The sequence below is a fragment of the Rhincodon typus genome, chromosome 12, assembly GCF_021869965.1.
Source record: "Rhincodon typus isolate 14 chromosome 12, sRhiTyp1.1, whole genome shotgun sequence".
NCBI lineage: Eukaryota > Metazoa > Chordata > Chondrichthyes > Orectolobiformes > Rhincodontidae > Rhincodon > Rhincodon typus.
Genome location: NC_063343.1, coordinates 63,112,138 through 63,134,691, shown reverse-complemented (window position 1 = coordinate 63,134,691; position 22,554 = coordinate 63,112,138). Strand labels below are relative to the sequence as shown.

At 43.5% G+C, this 22,554-nt stretch overlaps 1 protein-coding gene across 1 annotated transcript in view; it reads right to left on the bottom strand.

The window, feature by feature from the left end:
• The window catches only part of LOC109927681 (TBC1 domain family member 9B), a 51,816-nt gene extending 29,725 nt beyond the window's left edge, over nt 1-22,091 (bottom strand). Inside the window, exons 1-14 of the mRNA XM_048603484.1 lie at nt 22,008-22,091; nt 21,058-21,240; nt 18,668-18,896; nt 17,778-18,036; nt 14,715-14,922; nt 13,882-14,088; nt 10,791-10,943; nt 8,895-9,045; nt 7,498-7,712; nt 6,752-6,869; nt 3,047-3,332; nt 1,724-1,853; nt 1,109-1,207; nt 730-898 (exon numbers count right to left, since the gene is read on the bottom strand). Coding sequence (XP_048459441.1) covers nt 730-898; nt 1,109-1,207; nt 1,724-1,853; nt 3,047-3,332; nt 6,752-6,869; nt 7,498-7,712; nt 8,895-9,045; nt 10,791-10,943; nt 13,882-14,088; nt 14,715-14,922; nt 17,778-18,036; nt 18,668-18,896; nt 21,058-21,240; nt 22,008-22,091 — 2,491 coding nt within the window. The remainder of the gene's footprint in view (nt 1-729; nt 899-1,108; nt 1,208-1,723; nt 1,854-3,046; nt 3,333-6,751; nt 6,870-7,497; nt 7,713-8,894; nt 9,046-10,790; nt 10,944-13,881; nt 14,089-14,714; nt 14,923-17,777; nt 18,037-18,667; nt 18,897-21,057; nt 21,241-22,007) is intronic.
• Nucleotides 22,092-22,554: the final 463 nt, after the last annotated feature.

Here is a 22,554-nt window from a genome sequence, read left to right as displayed (position 1 = left end):
CTCTGATGCTGCCTGGCCTGCTGTGTTCCTCCAGCCCCACAGAGGATATATCGGAAGCACAGTTAGCAAGGCGTTTGACTTCCTAAATGGAGTCATTGAGTACAAAAGCAGAGATTTTAGCTGAACTTTAGTAAAGCACTAGTTAAGCTACAACTAGACTATCATGTCTAGTTTATTAAGGATTCAAGGATCTCTGAGAGGGTACAGAGGACATTTATCAGAACAGCTCGAAGGATGAAGGATTTTAACTACAAGGTTGAGTTGGAGAAGCTGAGTCCACTTGCAGCAGGAGAAGTTGAGACTAGAGGAGATTTGATAGAGGTCTGGAAGACTGTCTACTTTTCTCAAAGTGTGTCACAAAGAAGTGTTCCCATTAGCTGATGGGGGCATAGACTTAAGGTTTTAGGCAAAAGAAGCAGGAGTGAAGCCAGAAATAACTTTTTTTAATGTAGTAACTGGTCTGGGATGGATCTGGAACCTTTTGTCCCTGCTTCAATTATCCGCATGAACAACGAATGATGTCAAGAGAATTAGGTGAACACTCGAGGGAAATAAACTTGCAGAGCTACAGGCATGGAGAACGAGCCTGGGGGACTATATAAAAAGATGGATCAAATGGCTTCCTTTAACAAAATAATAAGAATGTGCTTCCACCAAACGGCCCAGACCACAAATTCATCGTCCAGTGCACAGGCATAGAACTGAGCAATGTCCCTAAGCTTTTGTCACTGGTCTCTGCTGAGTTGGTAAGTGTCACTAATCCCAGGGAAAGAGTAGGGAGCCATGAGGGCAGTAGAGGAAAATAAACAAACACTGTTCTCACAACCAGTTCATGGTCCCTCTCAAACAGAGCTGACAGCCCAATCACGGAGTCAGACGAGCACAGCCACTTGGCAAACTGAGGAAGCAACAGGAAACTTTCTGTTGTTTGCAGAATTAAGTTTTTACTGCACGGTGAGGCTTGAGCTTCACCTTCATGGGGATTAAATGTTGGTATTAGCAGAGACCCTCACACCACATGAACGAATCAAACAAGCCGTTTTTGTAACATGGCAATGTTGCGATTGACTAGCTGTTTTCAGGATGGTGGAGAAACCTTTTCCCTTACCACACTCCGCTTTGCTGTGTCCTCCAGTGACTGTATGACCTTCAGTCTCTGCTTGAATCGCATCTGCTCAATCGCATCCGCTCTGATTGACCCAAATTTCTAAACATAGAAAAAAAAGATTGAGAGAGTCGATCTCACCTGGTAATTCAGCTCCCATGACTGCTCAACCAAACAACTCTCCCGAGGTCAGTGCCTACTGCCAACAGGAGTACGATTTCCAAGGGCTGATATTGAATTCTTTGGTGTCTCAAACACGACTCCCTAACCACCCCACACACAACAACCATGTAAATTCCAAAGTCAGGTGGGGGGAGGTGGTGATGGAAGGGTGAAAATCAAGATCAGCAGTAGGTACAACTTCTGCTCCAACACACCTACACAGACACAGCAAGGTCCCATTAATTTCAGGGATCTGCGTTGCCAGGTTAGTTTTCTTTAAAAAAATATCAGGATTGAAGGAGGAGGGAGGCCAGAGGAAGGCAGGAGTTGAAGTTGTAGGTCAGCCTTGGTCAACTGGCCCAGCAAATGTTTTGCAGAACAAGTCATTCCCTTCGAGACAGGAGTCCAAAAGTAAACAATTTAATCTTTCGTAGGATCTTTTGTTTAAGGACTTACCTCATACGATGACTTAATCAGTTCAAAGATGTCTATTTGTTGTGGAAGATCATCACCATTGGTGAGTAAAGCATGTAGATGTGGGATTGGCGGTGTTGTACACTGCTTGTTGCAAACATTGTCCAGGTACCTGAATTAGGTTGGAAAAAATATTCAATGGACAATTACTGCACAGGTATAAGAACCAACATGTGACAGCATTTTGGAGCAAACTGTATACCCTAGGTTAGAACTTAGGGACAGAGTAATTTGCAAATTCAAACAGCTAATTTCTACATTAAGATTAAAGAGTAAAGCTTCTTCTGGACCGTCCCCATCAAATACTTCCAACGCAGCTAGAGTATGGAGTTAGATAGGGAGCAAAACATCCTCCACACTGTCCCAATCAAACACTCCCAGGTCAGGTACAGTATGGGATTAGCTATGGAGTGAAGCTCTATTCTTTTAAACTGATAATGGAGCTCCCTCAAAACTGTCCTTATCAAGCATCTCCAGAACAGTGACAACATTAAGTTAGGTACAAAGATCCCTCTACTCTTTTAAACTGAAAACAAACCTCCCTCTTTTAAAGTAAAAGTAAAACTTCCTTGACATTGTCCCCCATCAAACACTCCCAGAACAGGTACAACATGAGGGCTAGATACAAAATAAAATTCTCTCTTTTAAATTGCAAGTAAAACTGCCTCTACACTGTTGCCATCAAACATTCCCAGGTCAGGTACTACATGGGATTAGTTTTAGGGTAAAGCTTCCTCTATTCTTAAACTGAAAATAAAGCTTCCCTTGATAATGCCCCCATCAAACACTCCCAGGGCAGGTACAGCACGGAGCTTGATACAGAGTTAAGTTCTCTCTACGCTGTCCCCGTCAAACACTGCTGGGACAGGCACAACACTTTAGATAAACAGTAACGCTCCTTATACACTGTTCCCATCAAACACTCCTGGGTCAGATATGCCATGGGGTTAGGTACAGTGCTCTCCCTGCACTATCTGGTCAATCTCATTAATGAATAAAATGAAATTCAAAAATCTAACAGTCAAGTTTGTTCTCGTGAGGTACATTGCATCATTCATTAGGAAGGCGGTGGATGAAGCAAAACAACAATGACATTCAAAAGTGAATTGGATATATACTTGGAAAGGATATATTTACAGCACAATGGTAGGGAAGTAGGGTTAATTGGATAGCTTTTTCAAAGATCTGGCACAGGTAAGATGGGGAAAATGGCCTCCTCCACACTGAGCATCTACCAAAGTCAGACAATTCTTCCAGGGTGGAATACGACCTAGGGATTGGCCAAGCACAGGATCAGTTAATCACCTGCCAAGAATAGTCATTGCTTCTCCCTCGTCAGAACAATTCAGCAGCTTCTCCATGTTGGCATCCAGTACAGCAAGAGACACCTGGAAGATAACTTTGATGCCCTCATAGAAAAAGCAGTCAACCACTACCACGGCGCTTTCAAATGGCATGACACTGAGGAACAGCGTCAAAAACCAGGAGAGAGAGATAGTGCTGATGACACCCAGCTCCTGCATCCACTCGTAGAGGAGGGGAAGGTGCTCCCGTGTCAGATCCTCAAACACACCTTGATCCACCAGTGCACCTGCAAGAAAATAAATCATCACCTATCCTTGTTTATTGGACTTATTTTATTGATTTTCTAGATAGTAAAGGATGTGTGGATCGTGCAGGAAATTGGTGTCGAGGTAGATCATATTGGGTGGCAGGGTAGGCTTGATAGGGAATGGGGCAGGGGTAGGCCATTCAGTCTATGTAACAAGCAAGAACTCTGAACACACTGGCTTGTTCCATTGATGTTGGACTCCAACATCACTCTCCCAACAGTAAGCAAGCCAATCAAACTCATCGCCCCTAATGCCATTCTATCAGTGTCATTCCCACAGCACCATGCATTAGACATAATGTAAAACTTCCTCCAGACGTTCCTATTGGACATCCCCAGGGCAGATACAACACACGTTAGATAAGGACTGTCCCATTAAGCACTTCCAAGGATTGTATTTAATGTGACAGATACATAGTGGATCTTCCGAACTGTCATTCAGGTCTGTAGTGCAACAGATCAGATATTGGGTTTCTTCATTAATTGTCACTCAAAGGTTCAAGTCCCACTGAAGACTTTATTCAGCCAAGTTTCATCCAGAAGTTTCCAAACAGGTAACTTGTGCGTGGAAGGGCAGGGTATGGATGTGGTTCTTATTTCGGGTGGAATTTAACGGAGACCATGGCTGGAGAGCTTTTTGGGAAGGCCCAACACATAAATTGCCAATTGACACTTACCTGCTGGGCAGCAGTAGGTTTTCCCCTGGATCAAGGACCCCAGGAACATAGGGTCACCTGCCCAGAGCTTCAAGTCAATCAGTCCGAGGCAGACTGCTCTTACTGCTCAGCAGCACCAGAGAGACAGTGGCTGCTGTTGGTAATGCATCAGAGAGCTAGGACTGCCCAGGCATGGTTGAATGATGGTAGGATTCACAATGGATTCAACAGCAAAAGTAGGTGCTAGCTCTCAGCAAAACACCCACTTTCTGATGCCAGGTACTAAGTGGCTCTGAACGAGGTATCCTCATTTCGAAACCCACAAGCAACAGGACAAGGCCCTTAAGTGGACATTAAATGCCTTGACAACTCAATTGCCGACAGTGTGAGGAGGTCATCCACAAGCCTTCCCACCTTGGACATAACCAAAGCAGACGGCCACCTGTCTACCCAAAATGCGCTGAAGAATAAGGAACACTCAGGATCTAAGAACTGTCACAGTGCAGGAGGAGGCCATTTGGCTCATTGTGTTTGCACATTCTTCAAATAAGCATCGTTACCCAGTGCCAATCTCCTGCATTTTCTCCCCATATCCAAATGATCATCCAGTGCCCTCTTGAATGTTTCAACTGAACCTGTCTGGCAGTGCATTCTATACTCTAATTACTCACCGTGCGAAAAGGACTTTTCTCATATCACATGCTTCGGTTCAGTTTCTTGTCAATTGTAAAGTCCAGATGTTAATTAATAATAGGGATATTCAGATACAGCAATGGCATTGAGTGTCAAGGGGTAATGGTGAGATTGTCTTTTGTTGGAGATAGTCATTCCCTGGGTCTTGTGTGGCACGAATGTTACATGTCACTTGCTTGCCCAAGCTTGGATATTGTCCAGGCCTTGCTGCATTTATACCTTAGCTGCTTCCCATATCTGAGAAGTAACGAATGAGCAATGTTCAGCATCAGTGAACATCTGCACTTCTGACCTTAAAATGGAGGGAAGGTCATTGATGAAGCAGCTGAAGATGGTTGGACCTAGGACACTACATCTGAGGGACTCCTGCACAGTTGTCTTGGAGCCAAGATGACTTAACTTTCAACAGCCATGACCTTCTCTTTCCTATTCCTCCAGCAAAAAAAAAATGCTTGAGAGGTTAGGGAGGACCAATTGAAGGTCAAGAGGGACATCAATTTATGACTAATTCATAATGTACATTAATTACAGCCAGATACTTGCGAGTTACTAATCACTTTAACCTGTTGCTCCTGTATAACCGATTTGAGGGCTGAATGGCCTCCTCCTGATCCTGTGCAATGGGCTCATTGACTGAGTGGCCACCTATTCCTATTCAACACGCTTGAGGGAAGCTGGATAGCTCTGCCTGTTCCTATGTTACAGCTTCCTCATGCTCCTATGCAAATGCCTTGTGTACATAAAACAGATGACTCCTGACCATCAGTCCCAAACGGAGCATCTAGAATTTTTTTTTATATATATCCAGAAGTGTTATCTGAACTGAACAATTTTTCTCCCCATCACCAAAACACTGGGAGATCTTTTGTTCTTAAATTACTAGCCACCATCAGTAATCACCCATGCAGCCGATGAGGTATTTACGTACAAAGTTCATTACAGGCAAATGCAAACCAAAGGTGAAGGAGTAGGGAGAGTGGTAAGGGGATAAATCAAAATGGAACTGGAGGAGGAAATAAAGCACTCCATCCCCTGCGGTGCCCACCTCTCTCTAAAAGCATCGAGAACACTGATGGACACCAGGTGCTCCCTCTCCAAAGATACCCGGGATCAAACATATCCACGGAAGAGGGGCAGAGAGTTGGCAGATTTTACCACCTCCACTGCCTGGACCCGTTAATAACCCCCCAATTATAATTTCTTTTTTCTACCCAGAAGCATTATCACATAAGTGAGCAACCTCCCCACCACCAAAATCCCCAGCAGCAAAACATCCATGTAACTTACTGAATATTTACAAGCAAAGCCCACTTTGGGCAATGGAAACGGTCAAAGGTGAGGGGGCGGGTTAGGGAGAGTGGGAAGGGACTAAATCAAAATGGAGTTGGAGGAACCTGTTAATAACCAAATATAATTTCTGGCTCTTTTTTTTTTAATAGTAACCACTAGCTAGTAAAATGACCCGTGCATCCAATTGAATGTTTACAACCAAATCCCATTATGGGCAAATGCAAACCATCAAAGATGCACCCAGGGGGAGAAATGTAGGGAGAGCAGGAAGGGACTAAATCAAATTGGAGCTGGAGAGGAAAATAAAGCACTGTATCCCCCACAGTGGCCACCTCTCTCTAAAGGCATCGAGAGCACTGATGGACACGGTGTGCCCCACGTGTCCAAGGACACCCGGGAACAAATGTATCTGCAAAAAAGGGGTAGACAGTCAGCAGATCTTACCACCTCCACAACCCACTACCTATTAATAACCAGTTATAAGTTTAAAGGGTTCTCAAATCTTATCCCACATGAGAAAGGAGATTATCTCCATCTCCCTGATCAACCTATTTAATCACCTTAAACATCTCAGTTAGATTAATCCTTAATCTCCTACACTTGATGGAGTACAAGCCTCGTCTCTGTAACCTGTCCCCTTCACATAACTTTTTTCACCCCAGTAACATGTTGGTGATCCTGGCTGGATGCACACCTGTTCCATCCAAGGCCTGTGGTACATTGCCCAATACTGAAGGTAAAAGGACTGTTTCAACTCACCAACTACCCTGGTGTTGTAGTAATCAGGCAGCATCCTCTCACAGAGTGCAATCAGGAGCCAGAAAGCTTCTTCTTCATTGCAGTACAGCAACAGGACAGAGGTGACAATATTCATGGCCTATAAGGAATGTTGAATCAGGAGGTCAGTATCTGTCCTTTCAGAGAAGGGCACAGTGTATACAAGTGGGAATGATCTCTCTGCAACAAAACAGCTTTTTTTTGGAGGGGGGAAAGGGGGAAAGAGAAAGAAAGAGAGAGAAAAAGACAGAGAGATACAGTGGCAAAAAGAGAAAGAGGGAGAGACACAGAGATAGAGAGATAGAGACAGATAGAGAGAAAGAAAGAGAAAGAGAGAGAGAAAGAAAAAGAAAGAGAGAGAGAGAGAGAAAGAAAGAAGAATGAGAGAGGTAAAAAGGGAAAAAAAAACAGGGGGAGGGAGAGGGGTGCCATGAACTCCCCCTAACCAAAAGATAAAGGAGGAGCTCTCCCTGAATTTATTTCACCCAACAATTTACTCCCACTGCAAGGACATCAGTAACATTCATCATAATGTATAAAGGTGGAGAACCCCCTCTTTGAGAATAGACCACATTTCACTGAATATTCCAAGTTGAAGCTGCTATAATTCACTCTGTATTAAAAGCAATACTGAGCCAGATGGTTTCAGGTGCACAAGTCCCACCCAATGTCTAAGACACTTCCTTCTCTACTTGGCAGTAAGAAGGCTGATTCTGGAGGATAATCACCTGACAGTACCCGATGTTGGGGTTACGGAATGCATAGGCGGTTAGCACCCTCCGCAGGGCAGCAATGCCCATCTCATTCTGGAAGGCTGGGTGTTCAGGCATCGAACGGTGCAGATCCCTCTCAATCTCCTCAGTCGCCAGGTTATACTTTCCCATAGACTCTTGCACCAGTTCAGAATAGTATCCTGGGTGTGTCACCATCTCATTCAGAGCACCTAATGGGACCAAGGAAGAAGAGGCACAATGAAGGAAGGTGACTTACAACTCACGCAGCCAGTCTTACTGCCAGCTCATAATTGCTTCCAATTTTGAAGGCTGTGCGAGGGAGATGAAGTGGTGGGAATGAGATAGTTGGCATTGAAAAGTAAAAGACAAAATTGCATTTATATAACCATTTTAACAGCTGCAAGATGTCCCAAATTGCTTTACAATCAAGAAATTACCTTTTTATTACTGTGAACATGTAAAGGTAAAGTCGCCATATTCCCAGAGGACCATAGGGCTGCTCTCTCCAGTTTCTGGAGCTTTTCTCTTACTAGGTTCTAAGCCACTCAAGATTTTCCTCCTACTGCCTTGACTATTTTGGAGACTGCCAAACTGCGCTGGTGTTACACGCTTTTTCTCTCTAAACAATCTGTTTCTCTCTCTGTGAACAAGGAGACAAACCTGCCCACTCACTGACGCTCTAGATAATTCTCTCCCTCTTTCTAAACAATTATTGTTTGTGTCTGTCTCCCTGTGTCACTGTATGGCTTATTGCTATGCAAATGGCCAATTTATACTCTTATTCACCTTGCTTTCTTAAGCATGAAACTGTTCACCTCAAGGTTTCTTTTAAAAATACGCCTCATTTAAGTACATGTAGACAAATTTCCAGGCAACCCAGGGTTATTCACAGAACCAAGTTAAAATGAAACTAAATCTATGTCCTTCCCTCTGTAACCCAAACAAGTACAAATTAAACAAAGCCAAACATTATTCTATTCACTGTAGAACACAAATTTCGGAGTAAAAATTAGATTTAAAAAATACAAGTACTTTCAGCATAAGAAAAACACAGACACACATGCACATTTATAGATTCTGGGAGTTTTCCTGATTAAGATTATTGGAATTTGTTGGGACATAGGCTTTAAGGGTGTGGAACAATGACAAGTAAATGGAATTAATGTTCAAGTGGTTATATAACTATCAGAAGGGGCTGAATACGCTCCTCCTGTTCCCATGTTCTGTTTAGTTTGGTGTCTAATGCAGATTACACATGAACAGCTAGAGATTGTCAAAAGTGCACAATTAGCCAAAAGAACTCTCTCAACATAATCCCAACCCTGTTACAATTTCAAGGAGATATAATCATGTAATATCCCACATCTCATTTTCTCTGCTCATGGCAATACCTGAGAATAGCAGCCACAGCTCTCCCCTCAGGGATTCTGGCATCCCCTTCAGCACTAGATCACGAGTTTTTGACGTGCGATACATACAAATCCCACGGCCAAATTCAAAGAAGTGAATGTTCCAGGATTCCTCTTTCATCTTCTCCTTAGCCTGCCCAAAAACAAGAGACATTCAATAGGAAACAATAAGGAACATCACTCATTTAAGGCTTTAGAGTAGATTTGTTGCTCGGATTGTGGATGTTGTGGTTGGTTGGCTCGCCGAGCTGGTTCCCTGCAAAGACTGTGACAAACACTACATTGGACAAACAGGAAGGAAATTAACCACAAGGGTACACAAACATCAACTGGCAACAAAAAGACACGACCAATACTCACTCATTTCCATCCACGTGGAAAAGGAAAACCACCAATTCGATTGGGACAAGACCAGGATCCTGGGACAGGCAAAGCAGGGACCAGCACGGGAATTCCTAGAAGCCTGGTACTCCACTAAGAAAGCCATCAATGAACACATAGAGCTAGACCCTGTATATACTCCATTGCGAAGGAAAACCGGAAGTGAGGTAATCCAGCTGAATGAACACTAAGTTTAAATACCAGGCAGGAAAACACAACAGCGCTTCAATGGACGCTGCAGTGATGATGTTACCCAGCAGGGTAATGAAACGTCTGCGGAACAACGAACCAGCTCGGCGAGCCAACCAACCACAACATTACTAATTCTCCTGGAATGTTTCAGTCGAAGTATGGAATTGTGACGTGTTGCTTCCACCCACATCACACTCAATACCAATCCCCACCTCAAGAAGATTTTCACACATTTTTCTTTAACCCATTAAATAAAGACACACATACTTTTTAGGTGGTCCATTCCAAATCATTTCCATGATGTAGAGGTGCCAGTGTTAAACTGGGGTGGACAAGGTCAAAAATCATTTCCATAGGTTGCTTCTTATTGTTTCGCCAACTGCCTTTAATCTGTGATAACAAGGTGTAGAGCTGGATGAACACAGCAGGCCAAGCAGCATCATAGGAGCAGGAAAGCTGACGTTTCAGGCCTAGACCCTTCCTGCTACTATGATGCTGCTTGGCCTGCTGTGTTCATCCAGCTCGACACCTTGTTATCTCAGATTTTCCAGCATCTGCAGTTCCTACTATCTCTGCCTTTAATCTGTGTCCTCCCATTAACCTCTATCACTAGAAACAGTTCCCCCTTACTCCACAAAGCCTTTTCATGATTTTGAACATCTCTGTCAAATTCCCCTCTACCTTTCTTTGCTCCAGAGAGAACAGCCCCATCTTTGCAGGTAACCTCATTCATCTGAAGTCACCTAACCTTCATACAAACTTTGAGGAACATGCAGAACTGCTATCAGGCCACCTATTTTTCCCTTTTTGGTTTGTGGTAATTGCATGGTACAATGCCAACTTAATGTTTTCGATTAATCACAGCAACCAATCTGGATCAAGGACGCTATAAAAGATCCAAGTACAAGGTGAAGAAAACCCTTAGTGGTTGCGTATTTTGGGAACCACATATTCAAAATCATCCATTGCCTGATAGGTGTAATTTCTCAGCTCTGCTATCTTTCCAGTAAATCCTTCCTGCACCCTTTCCACTGCCTCTATTTCCTTTTTAAAGGACGGAGACCACAACTGTTGTCTGACCAAGACTCTAACAAAATTTAGAATTGAAAAGCAAAGAGGTTATTTGACCACTTTAGAAATGAACTCCTGTGCTCGGTTTCTTCTCCTTTTAAGGCTTATTAACTTGCACTGTTGAGTTATCCCTCCAAGCCTCCCTGCTCTTGTTCCCCACTGCCGAGTCCTCCAACCCCGCTGCATCTGAACAGGCTGTTCCAGCATCAACTGGTCACTCCGAAGCCATCGTACCATCTTCGGACTGAGTTCCTCCATTGGCTCTTTTCGGAAGATGGTCATCAGCGCGTGGGTGGTGGTGGGAGCAGTTTCAGTGTTGTCCAAGATGACACCTGGACTTGGTGTAGAGGGACTGGGTGAGGACACTTTGCACTGCTCCGGGAGAACCTGAAACAAAAACCCACAAAATGCTCACCAGAAACTCTGGGTAACCTCGTCATCACTTCTCCCAGTGATTAGCACAGGTTCCTTAGCACCTCAAAGTTCTCTTCAAAAAGTTTAACATTCTCAGAACGGGGTCTTCTGATTGGGTCAGTGGTCAGGGAGAGTGTGACTGCACGAGGCTTTCGGAGTTCCCTTGCCTGCCTGACATACAGTCCACACTCTTTTCCCTGACCTTTGACCAAATTAGAGTAACCAACAGTCAAGACTAGATGTTACAAAAATAAAGACTCTGTATCTGAATACACATTAACTATTAATAAAGTAAATATATTAATAGTGCGCATTGAAACAAGTAGATATGATCTGATAACCAATACAGAGATGTGGCTACCAGGGTGGGGAGGAGGGGGGGTTGGGGGTCGAGTCCAAAACTGGAGAGCTCATAGGTTTAACATGAGACAGGAAAGATTTGAAATGGACCTAAGGGGCAACTTTTTCACGCAGAGGGTGGTGCACGTACACAATGAGCTGCCAGAGGAAGTGGTGGAGGCTGGTACAATTATGACATTTAAAAGGCATCTGGATGGGTGCATGAACAGGAAGGGTTTAGAGGGGTACGGACCAAATGCTGGCAAATGGGAGTAGATTAATTTAGGATATCTGGTCAGCATGGACGGGTTGGACTGAAAGGTCTGTTTCCATGCTGTACAACTCCATGACTCTATGACAAGGAGTGGGTCCTCAATTATAGGGTCATTCAAGAAGAACAGGAAGGCTAGGTAAAGGTGGACGGTTCATCAAGGATGGCACTGGTGCAACAATTAGAGATAACCGTTACAGAAAAGTTACTGCGCAAAAAGAGGCCATTCAGCCCATCATGTTTGAAGAAACTAGCTGCCCATTCTCATCCCACTTTTCAGAGCCTGGTCCATAGCCTTGCAGGTTACAAAACTTCAGGTACAAATCCAGGTTCATTTTAAACGAACTGACGGTTTCCTCCCCAACTAATTCCAGACACCCACCAAATTCTGGATGAAGAGGTTTTTCCTCACGTCTCCTCTAATCCTTCTTGCTTAAATCTGTTCCCTTAATAATGAATCTCAACTAAGTCATCCTTCAACCTCCTCTGCTCTAAGGAAAACAACCCTCACATATCCAATCTTTCATTTTGGCTGCAATTTTCAAACTCTCCAACATTCTTATACATCTCTGCTGTACAGCCTTCAAAGGAATTCTGTCCTTATCTAACACGGTGTCATAACAGCTGTGGTCTAACCAGTCTCTTATATAGTTCCATCATTAGATTCATATTTTTATATTCCATGCTTTGACCAATAAAGGAAAATATGTCTCCTTCACCACCTGTCTACCTGTCATGTCATCTTTGGGGTCCTGTGGACATACACCCAAAGGTCTCTAACGTCCTCTATCCCTCTCAGTAACCTCCAGTTGGTTGTGTGTTCCTTCAATTTGTTTGCCCTCCCCAAATACATAAACTTGCACTTCCCCAGACTGAATTCCATTTGCCACTTTTTCACCCATTCAAGTATCACCTTGTCGCCAACACCTATCCTCTACACTATTGACTGCCCTGCCTTTTCCTAGCTGTCTGCAAATTTCCTAATCATGCCTCACATTTAAGTTTAAATCATTAATACTTACCACAAACAACAAGACACCAAACAACAAGATCTGTGGGAAACCACTGGAAACTACTTTCCATTTCCAAAAACAGCAGTCCACCAATACCCTTTGTTTCCAGTCACTGAGACAATTTTGAGTCCAATGTGTAAACCCCCTTCCATGGGCTTTAATTTTTCTGACCAAGCAACCATATGGAAATTTGCAAAATGCTTTACCAAAATCCATGTAGATAACATTCACTACACTACTCTCATCAATCATCCCTGTTACTTCTTCAGAAAATTAAGTTAGTTCTTCCCTTTAACAAAAAGGATGCTGACTGTCCCTGATTAAGCCATGCTTTTCCAAGTCACAGAATCAAAATCGATTCCAATAATTTGTCCACCAAGGTCAGACTGACCGGCCTATAATTATTTGTCCTGATCCTCACACCATGTTTTGAACATAGTACAATGTTCACAGACCTCCAATCCTCTTGGATATCAGAGAGGATTGTAAAATGATCCTCAGGGCATCTGTTCCTCGCTTCCTAACAGTCTAGAACACAATTCATCTGACCTCAGGAGATTTATTTTCAAGGATGTCAGTCCCTCTGGTACTTCCCTTTATATTGGGTATATTTTGCCTAATATTTCACATGCCTCTTCATTAACTAGAATATCTGCAACATCTTTCTCCTTTGCGACGCCCATATATACTAGGTAGAAGTTGTCTCAAGAATGGCAGAAGGCAATGAGTGAGCAGCAGAACTGGGGAAGGGAAATAAATTGTTTTAAACTAGCAAAAATGCATTTGCTTGTAGTACACAACATAAACATTGCCAGGGAGAGACACAAACAAATATTTTCATCTTGCATTCATCAGGACTGAATCACAAGAAAACCAAATTCAGAATGGGAACAATAATTTATGCAACCAAAAAGGAGGGTGCTGACTGGATGGACTATGGTTGACATGGAATTGCAGCAGGAACTGTTAATCTTAGTTAACTATCTTTGTAAAACGTCCCAAGGAGTAATTATCAAACAATTTGATGCTGGACCAGGTCAAGATATATTTGGGCAGGTGACTATAAGTTTGGTCAAAGAAGCATTTTAAAGGAGAGAATGAGAGGGGTAGAGATGCTCATTGGGAAAATTCCAGGGCTTAGGGCCAAGGCAGCAGCCACCAAAACTGTGGTGATTAAAAACCGGGAATATAACGAGAAGCCTAAAGAAAGAGAAAGGGGGCAAGACAATGAAGGGATTTGAAAACAATGCTAAGAATATCAAATCAAAGAAAGCAGATTCTGATTTACCTCATTTTCTGTGCACTTGGAGTTTTGCAGCTCTTCCTTGATGGAACGTTTCCTAGATGGCGTTCGTTGTAGAAAGTCCGAGATTCTCTGCACCAGAAAATCCCTGTCCTTTAGGTTAGCGAAAAGGAAAGTCATTTTGTTCTTGGTACTGATGGACAAAGGACTGGGTAAGACACTGGAGCTATCGGCCTTCTCCACAATTGTCACCTAACGAAACATACAAAATGATACATCATCTCACACTCATCGAAGATCAAGACTTGGACACATTACAGCTGAAGTTGTACTTAACTTTAAACTTTTAATTTACTCAGCATTTTACCTCAACGAACAGCGTCAGAATTGTCAAAGCTTCCCCCGCTCAGCAGAGAAGACTCCGAATACATTAACTTCTCTGCTCCAGTATCATCCTTGTAAATCTTTTTTGTACCATCAACAATGTCTCTGACTTGGTTTAACAACATGAAGACCAGAATCCCACACAAGTGCACTCTACCGTTTAATACAAATTCAAAATGGATTGTTCTGGAAATGAACCCAGCTCTCAGCTTGTATTTTTTTAAATTGCCTAATTAACCTGTGTTGGTGCCTTTTATGAAGTGTACCCGTACCCCCAAATACCTCTATTCCATTACCATATTTAGACAATTATCCTACCCATGCATGATTTCCCTATTCTTTCTAACAAAATGTATCACCTCACAATTACTTACATTGAAATTCATTTGACATTTAATTTTAAAAAAAAATGCGGGAATTAGATGACACAGCCTGCACTTGAAGTTGAAAAAATTTCAGCACCGGGTCACCTAGCGAGCAAGTGCCTATCTCACCTCACGTAGCGGTATAATTAGATTGCAGACATCCTCCTCTTTACTTGAAAAGCAGATATAATTGTTGGAGACGAACATCTGTCCCATGATGTGCATTTTATTGAAGGGAGTCCAGAGAGTGCACTCTGTGTGACCGTCCAATCTCTCATCTTTTGGGAGCTGAAACATGGATCTATATCGCTCACTCTTGGCCCGAGCATCTAGGTCCCTGCAGGTAAAGGGGACAATCAGTGAAAAAGGGTAAAAAAAAAACTTCTAGAGAGACGACTGCAAAATGAAAGACTAGGAAAATGGCAACTGGAAAAGTTGCTTATCAGTATGTATTAAGACTTAACACCCTGAACCTTTTTTCAGCTCCAAAGACTGAAACTCATCATGTAGACATCAACACCAACTTCCACCATCAAAGGGAAAATAAACATGCATTTGCGCCTTTCACCAGCTCATGATGTCTTTTGTAGCTAATGATGCACCTGTTGAAGCGTGGTTATTGTTGTCATGTAGGAAGCTTAGCATCCAACTCGCATACAGCAAACATTCAATGTGGTAAATGGGCAGATGAAAATCTATTTATTTTAGCTAAAGGATAAATATTTGCCCAGGAATGTTCCCCAGCTCTTCCTGAGATCAGGGGGATTTCTTTTTTTTTAAAACATCCACCTGCCACAGGGCAGACAGACTGTCAGTTTAATGCTTCATTATTGCTTCAATGCTTTCCCAATGCTGTTCTGGGAGTATCAGCCTGATTATCAATGGTATACAAATAAAGTGAGAACCTGACCACACGAAAAGTCACTTTTGAATGCAAACTTCTCTTTTAACTCCTCTCACTTTCTTCAAGTCAGAGGGGTGGTCATGGGTACCCGCATGTGCCCCAGTTATGTCTGTCTCGTTATGGGGTACATTCTTGTTCCAGTCCTATTCTGGCCCCCACCCACAACTCTTTCTCCAGTATATCAATGATACCATCGGTGCTGCTTCCCTCTCTCGTCCAGAATTGGAAACGTTTATTAATTTTGCTTCCAATTTCCACCCCGCTCTCACCTTCATCTGGTCTAACTTTGACTCCTCCCTTCCCTTCCTGAACATTTTTTTCCATTTCTGGGGACAGACTGGCCACCAATATCCACTACAAACCAACCGACTCCCACAGTTACCCTGACTGTATATCCTCACACCCTGCTTCTGGTAAAGACTCTATTCCATTCTCCCAGATCCTCCACTCCTTCGTATCTGTTCTGATGATGCCAACTTTGGGGGCCTCCAAAATGTCCACGTTCTTCCTCAACTGAGGATCTCCCAGCAGCATAGTTGACAGGGCCCTCAGCTGTGTCAAACACATCATCTGCACTTCAGCCCTCACTCTCTCTCTTCCCTCCTGCAACAGCGCTAGGGTCCCCCTTGTCCACACCTACCATCCCACCAGCATCCACACCTAGAGGATCATTAGCCACCATTTCCATCATCTCCAGTGGGATGCCACTATCAGATACGTATTCCCCTCTGCAGCGACCATTCCATCCGGGATACGTTAGTCCACTCCTCCTTCACTACCAACACCTCCCCACAGCCCTACGGCACCTTCCCCCACAAATGCAGAAGGTGTAACAGCTGGCTGCTTACCTCCTCCCTCCTCAGCATTCAAGGGCCCAAACACACCTTCCAGGTGAAGCAACACTTTACCTGCACTTCACACAATCTAGTCTACTACATTCGCTTCTCACAACGTGATCTCGTCTACATTGGGGAAATTAAGTGTAGACTGGGTGACCACTTTGCAGAACATCTATGTTCTCTCCACAAAACAAATACCCTGACCTTCCAGTTGTCTGCCACTTCAACACACCGCCTTGTTCCCTGGCCAACAGCTCTGTCTCATGCACTGAGCTTCACTAGAGCATTGGAACAAGCAAGCTGGAAGAACATCATCTTACTTTCTGCTTGGGAATTCTACATCAAGTTCAACATTTTAGGGCTTGAGGCACCTTCTCCCATTTCCTTACCCCAATCCCCACACACCAGGCCTAGTTATACATGGTCTACTATTACACACAATCCATTGCTAGCCACTAATTGCCCATTAATAGCTATTCATTTTCCTAGCCAGCTCGTCATCCACTCCTTTGTCTGTCCAACTGTTCTTCTCTCTATTTGGGCTCTATCCCCACCTATCGTTTACTCCTTACCCACTTCCCCAGAAAAACCTTTTCTGAGTTACCATCAATTCTGAGGAAGGGTCACTCAACCCAAAACGTTAACTCTGATTTCTCTCCACAGATGCTGCCAAACCAATAGCCTTTCCAGCTATTTCTGTTTATGTTTCTGATTTCTGGCATCTGCAATTCTTTTGGCTTTTATTAAGAATTTGCCCCCTTCTCAATTCTCCCACAAGAGGAAATAGTTTCTCCAAGTTACCAATGAGTCATGACTGGTACCCTCCAGGAGTGAGGATGGCAATGGTAACAGCATCATAAGAACATTGGCAACTCAAAGTGATAGAATATCCTAGGCTGAAGGCGCCCAGGAGGACAAGAGAAGGAATGTAATAGTGACAAAAAGAAATGGAGACAACCAAAAAATACTTTGAAGATGAGGTCAAAGAGCCAGTGACCATTATATTCACATAGTCACATGATTGAGACAGGTTTTGACTACAAGCATTACTTTGAAGGACAGAGGCTGCTGTTATTTATGCAAAAGTGTCAAACCTTTTGTACTCAGCTACAAAGGTAATTGATCAGTTAAATGAATTATCTGGGCCTGCAAGTTGAGAGAGCCCTAAAACACTGGGGCAAAGTTCCCTCACTGCTCCAAAGAAGTTGAACATTCTCCAACCTCTTAAGTTCTGACAGTAACAACCTCATGACAGCTATCGGCCGAGCTAACGGAGGTGTTAACCTCAGAGCTGCGACCTCGGTTCAGATGAGACTGATTTGGTCTTTTCAACACTTGAGACAGTCAGTGAGAAATGTCATCACTTCCATCACGAGCACCCAGCCGAGGGCTGGTTGCAGTCGCGAAACCACATCAAAAGCACCAGAGAAGAAAGAGTTACAAACAAACCGTTTAAGCATTGACACATTTTTGAGCGACTTCCTGAGCTTGGGCAGATATTTGTCTTCGGAGAAGCCCTCGTTATCCAGCAGTTGCCTCATGGCTATGTTGGCCAGTTGCTCCATTAGCTTGAAGGTCTCACTGATGTTGAGGAACATGGAGAGGTAGTGCTCCCGGTCTCTAGTGCTCACCTTGATGCATTCGGGGAAGAGAAGGGTGGCATTCTTTTCCAGCTGGGTCACATCAACCCAGCGGATTACCAACTTCACTGGAACAAGAGGAGCAGCTTCATTAGTCAAAGTAATTCCTTGTTAGGTCAAGTAATATCTCGACCCAGCTCCTAAACTTCACCACTGTAGAAGTTTGCAAAGATGTAACTAAAATGGGCAAGCACAGAAAATGCTGGAGAAACTCAGTAGGTCTGGCAGTACCTGAGAAGCCGAGTTAACATTTCAAGTTAATGCTTTAGAATTGCAGAAGTGAGCACTTACTGTTATTACTGTAGTAAATCCCCAGCTCCTTCTCCAGTGCCTCTATAATGGCCTTATCAAATGGAAACTAGAGCTGCTCAGCGTAACTCCAGTTGTGGTCTCATCAAGGTGCTGGATTTATTACAGTAATACAGTAACTGCTCACTTCTGAAGTTCTGAAGAAGACTCAAACAGAGACTCGAAACGGTAACACTGTTTCTCTCTCCACAAATGCTGCCAGACTGGCTGAATTTCTCCAGCACTTTGTGTTTCAAGGTTACCTCACCAAAATTCAATATGAATTTAACCTAATTTGTCTGCTGTCCAATTCCATCCCTCCTGAAGATGACCCCATTGCTTTGCTCTGTGACTGTGTTATCGGCACCAGGCAGTCACCTGGAATGAAAGGACATTCGTGGAATTTCTCACCTTCCTTTCCCAGCAGGAAGGAGTAAAAGCAAAGGTGATTGACACTGAGGTAAATCCATCCTTGCCGAGGCACTCTGCCTTTCCAATAACTGCATGAGTAGTAGTTCACCAACTTCTCCACCTCTGGCATTCCAAACAGCTTCCTCATTTTCAGTTCCGCCTCCTTGAACTTTCCAGAATCCTCGTCCTCCTTCACCTCTTTGTTTTTGTTTTCCTCAGCGAGGATACCCTGCAAATTAAGAAGATTAAGGGAAGATCTAATCAAGGTGGTGCAGATGGTTAAAGGATTACATGGGGTACACAGAGAGAAACCCTTCCCTTCAGTTGTGGTGGTGGTCCAGGGAAAACAGAATAAGGGGGCATGACCTTACAATCAGAGCTAGACCCCCACTCAGGGTGGGGTGGGGGGTTGAACGTATTTCTTCCACAAAGGAGAGTGACTATCTGCAACACTCTTCCAAAAAGCTGCAGATGTTGGCGGAGGAGCAAATGAAAATATCAAAGTGGAGATGACTATTTTAGTCGATCAGAGATAGTAATGGAACCAAGACCAATAAATTAAGTCAAGATACAAGTCAGCTGCGACCTCATGTGTATAGCCCAAGGGGCCGATAGGCCTTTCCTGCTCCTACGACAGCAATCGTTAATCAATGAGATGAGTTCAGGCTTGAGTTCCCTCAATGAAGAGCCCAACCTCAATTTCAACTCTGTTCCTTTGAAGACTGAACAAAGCACCCAACAAATACAGATCCTAAAAAGGCAAAATATTGCAAACGCTGAAACAAACAGAGAATACTGGAGAAACTCAGCAGGTCTGGCAGCATCCAGGGGGAAGAGACATACCGGACTCAAAATTGTGTCTCCCCACAGTGGCTACCAGACTTGCTCAGTCTCTCCAGATTTTCTGTGTTTGTTCCAAATACAGATCCGAGGCAGCCAATCTCTCAGGGACCTACAGATATCCCCATCCTGCATGGGCACTCCAAACATATGGAGGCCATTCAGCCCCTCAAGCTACTTCCATAACTAAATTAGAACATGCCTGATCTGCACCTTATTCCCATTTGCGAATGTTTGCCTCATATAATTGGATATGTTTAAATTAACAAAAATCTGAGCAATCATAAGAAAACACAGTTGGCATACAAATAGGCAGAAGGCTATTAGGCTCATCATGCCTTTCTGCAGGCTCGCAATGACCTATCCAATTAGTCCACTTTTTGTTCAGCATTTCTTTTCAAGTATTTATTCAATCCTCTTTTCAAAGTCACAACCGAATCCACTTCCATCACCATTTTAGCGACGAATTCCAGATCCAAACAACCCCAGCCTGCTCATGACAAACATGTGCACCAGTCTCAGGAACTTAATTTTGTATTCAAACCTTTCCAACTTCTCCTGATCTCTGCAACTCTTTGGAGATCCCTGCACCTCTCCAATTATATCCTCTTGCACATCTTTGGGTTTTCATCACCCAAGCACAGATGGCCTTGTTTTCAGTAGCCTGGACCCCAAGATTGAGAACTTTCTCTATCTATCACATTCTGTTTTTTTGAAGACACTCTCCAAAATCTAGCTCACTGGCCAAGCTTTTGGTCACCTGTCATAATATCTCCTGACGTGGTTCATCATCAAATTTTGTTTGATGCGTTTCCTGTGAAGTGCCTTGGGACATTTTTTTTAATGAAGCAGCAAAGGGGCTGCATAAATCTAAGTTGTTGTTGAGCTCATAACGTAAGCAGGACATTCCATGTTACCCCAGCTGCAATATTGAAATTATGCTTTGAGCAGCTCTAAGTGATAAAGGAGGAATTTAGTATCAGCATGTAGTGGACTCCCAGATACATTTTTTTGAAAATTCTTTAATGAGACGTGGTCAGCATTTGTTGCTTATCCCTAATTACCCTTGAACTGAGGGGCTTCCCAAGCCATTTCAGAGGACAGTCAACCATATTGCCATGTAGGCCATAACAACGGCAGATTTCCCTCCCTAATTGCCATTAATGAACCAGTTAGATTTTGAGACAATTGATAATAGTTTTCATGGTCACCATCTCTGTGACTGGCTTTCAATTCTAGACCTTTTTTTTCATATAAATTGATAGAAGCGCAGAAAAATTACAGCACACAGAGAGACCATTTGGCTAATCGTGCCTTTACTGGCTGAAAAAAATCTAAACTGAAATTAAATTCCACATGCTCCCATGGTGGGATTTGAACCCATGTCTCCAGATCATTAGCGTGGGCCTCTGGATATCCATTCCAGCGACATTACCATTATGCCACCATCCCACCTTCACAGGGAAGAGCATTTTTCCATGGGAAGGGAAGGCAGCAGAGTCAGTGCTCAAAATTCACATTACAGGTTTGTTAATTATTTTGCCACTAACCTGAACCTTCCCCTTGACAAAGGTCGTCACATCCTCTTCATTCTCAAAGACCGATAGAGTCTGTAAGAGATTGAGCTCCAGCCATTCCCAATGTTCTGTGATCTCCTTCCTGGAGGTACCTAAACCATTGGACAACACATATGACGAAACATCCAAATCAGTGTCTTGGATACAGAACCAAAACTAAACCAAGAGGAAGTACAGGTGACATGAGGAGAATTTTAGATTGATTTTAAAAACCACAGTTGAGTTTTGATGTTCTGAATTGCTTTGCCTAAAGGGAAATGGAAGCTGATTCAACACAAACTTTCAAAAGGGAAATGGATAAACACCTGAAGTGGGAAATTCTGTAGGACAAAGGGAAAGAGCGCAGAGCGGGGGAGGCAATGGTGCAGTGGTATTATCGCTGGACTGTTAATCCAGAGACTCAGATAATGTTCTGGGGACCTGGGCTCGAATCCCACCACGGCAGATGGTGGAATTTGAATTTAATAAATATCTGGAATTAAGAGTTTAATGATGACTATGAATCCATTGCTCATTGCCATTTGGTTCACTAATATCCCTTAGGGAAGGGAAACTGCCATCTTTACCTGGTCTGGCCTACATGTGACACAGCAATGTGGTTGACTCTGAACTGCCCTCTGGGCAATTAGGGATGGGCAATAAAGGCTGCCTAGCCAGTGATGCCTTCATCCCATGAATGACTAAATAAAAAGGTATGGGACTGATTTGACAGCTCTTTCAAACAGCCAGTATGGATATGGTGAACCGAATGTCCTCCACCTACAGTGCTGTTCAAATTAACATTTTGATGTTGCAAACCCAGAGGTGGCTGACGAGCTTAACCCCTGCACAGCCCCTTTAAATTTTATTCTCACAGGTTTTATTTATAGTGGGCGTGGCCTAACTGGCCCAATCCTAAAGGCTCGATTCCTTCCCTCACAAACCCAAGTAAAAGGCAAGTGATCTTCACTCAAAATCCCTACACGTGTGACAGCCTCACATCCACATTCCCAGGACATCACCGCCATATCCTCATTCCTTCCCCAACACCTTCCAATCCTCTCTGTTGTCAGGCCACAGCAAGTGACCAGCACCAAGAAGGGATCAGCATAAGGAAACCGTTTGGGAAGCAATGAACCATGTAGTGCAATTCTATGACTGAGGAAGGTTACAGCAAGATGGGTATTTGGTGGGATGCCAGACAGACAAGGGAAACAAAGGAGTAAACTGAAGTTGAGTCCATAACCAGATCAGCCATGATCTTATTCAGTTGCAGGGCAGTGTTGAGGGGCTGAATGGCCTCATCCTACTCCTATGTTCCTATATAGGATCCTGCTTTTTGTCATCTTCACCACCCTGTCTATCAGGGTGTCTGTTCACCCTTAATAAAAACCGAAAGAACTGCGGATGCTGTAAACCAGGAACAAAAACAAAGTTGCTGGAAAAGCTCAGCAGGTCTGGCAGCATCTGTGAAGGATAAAACAGAGTTAA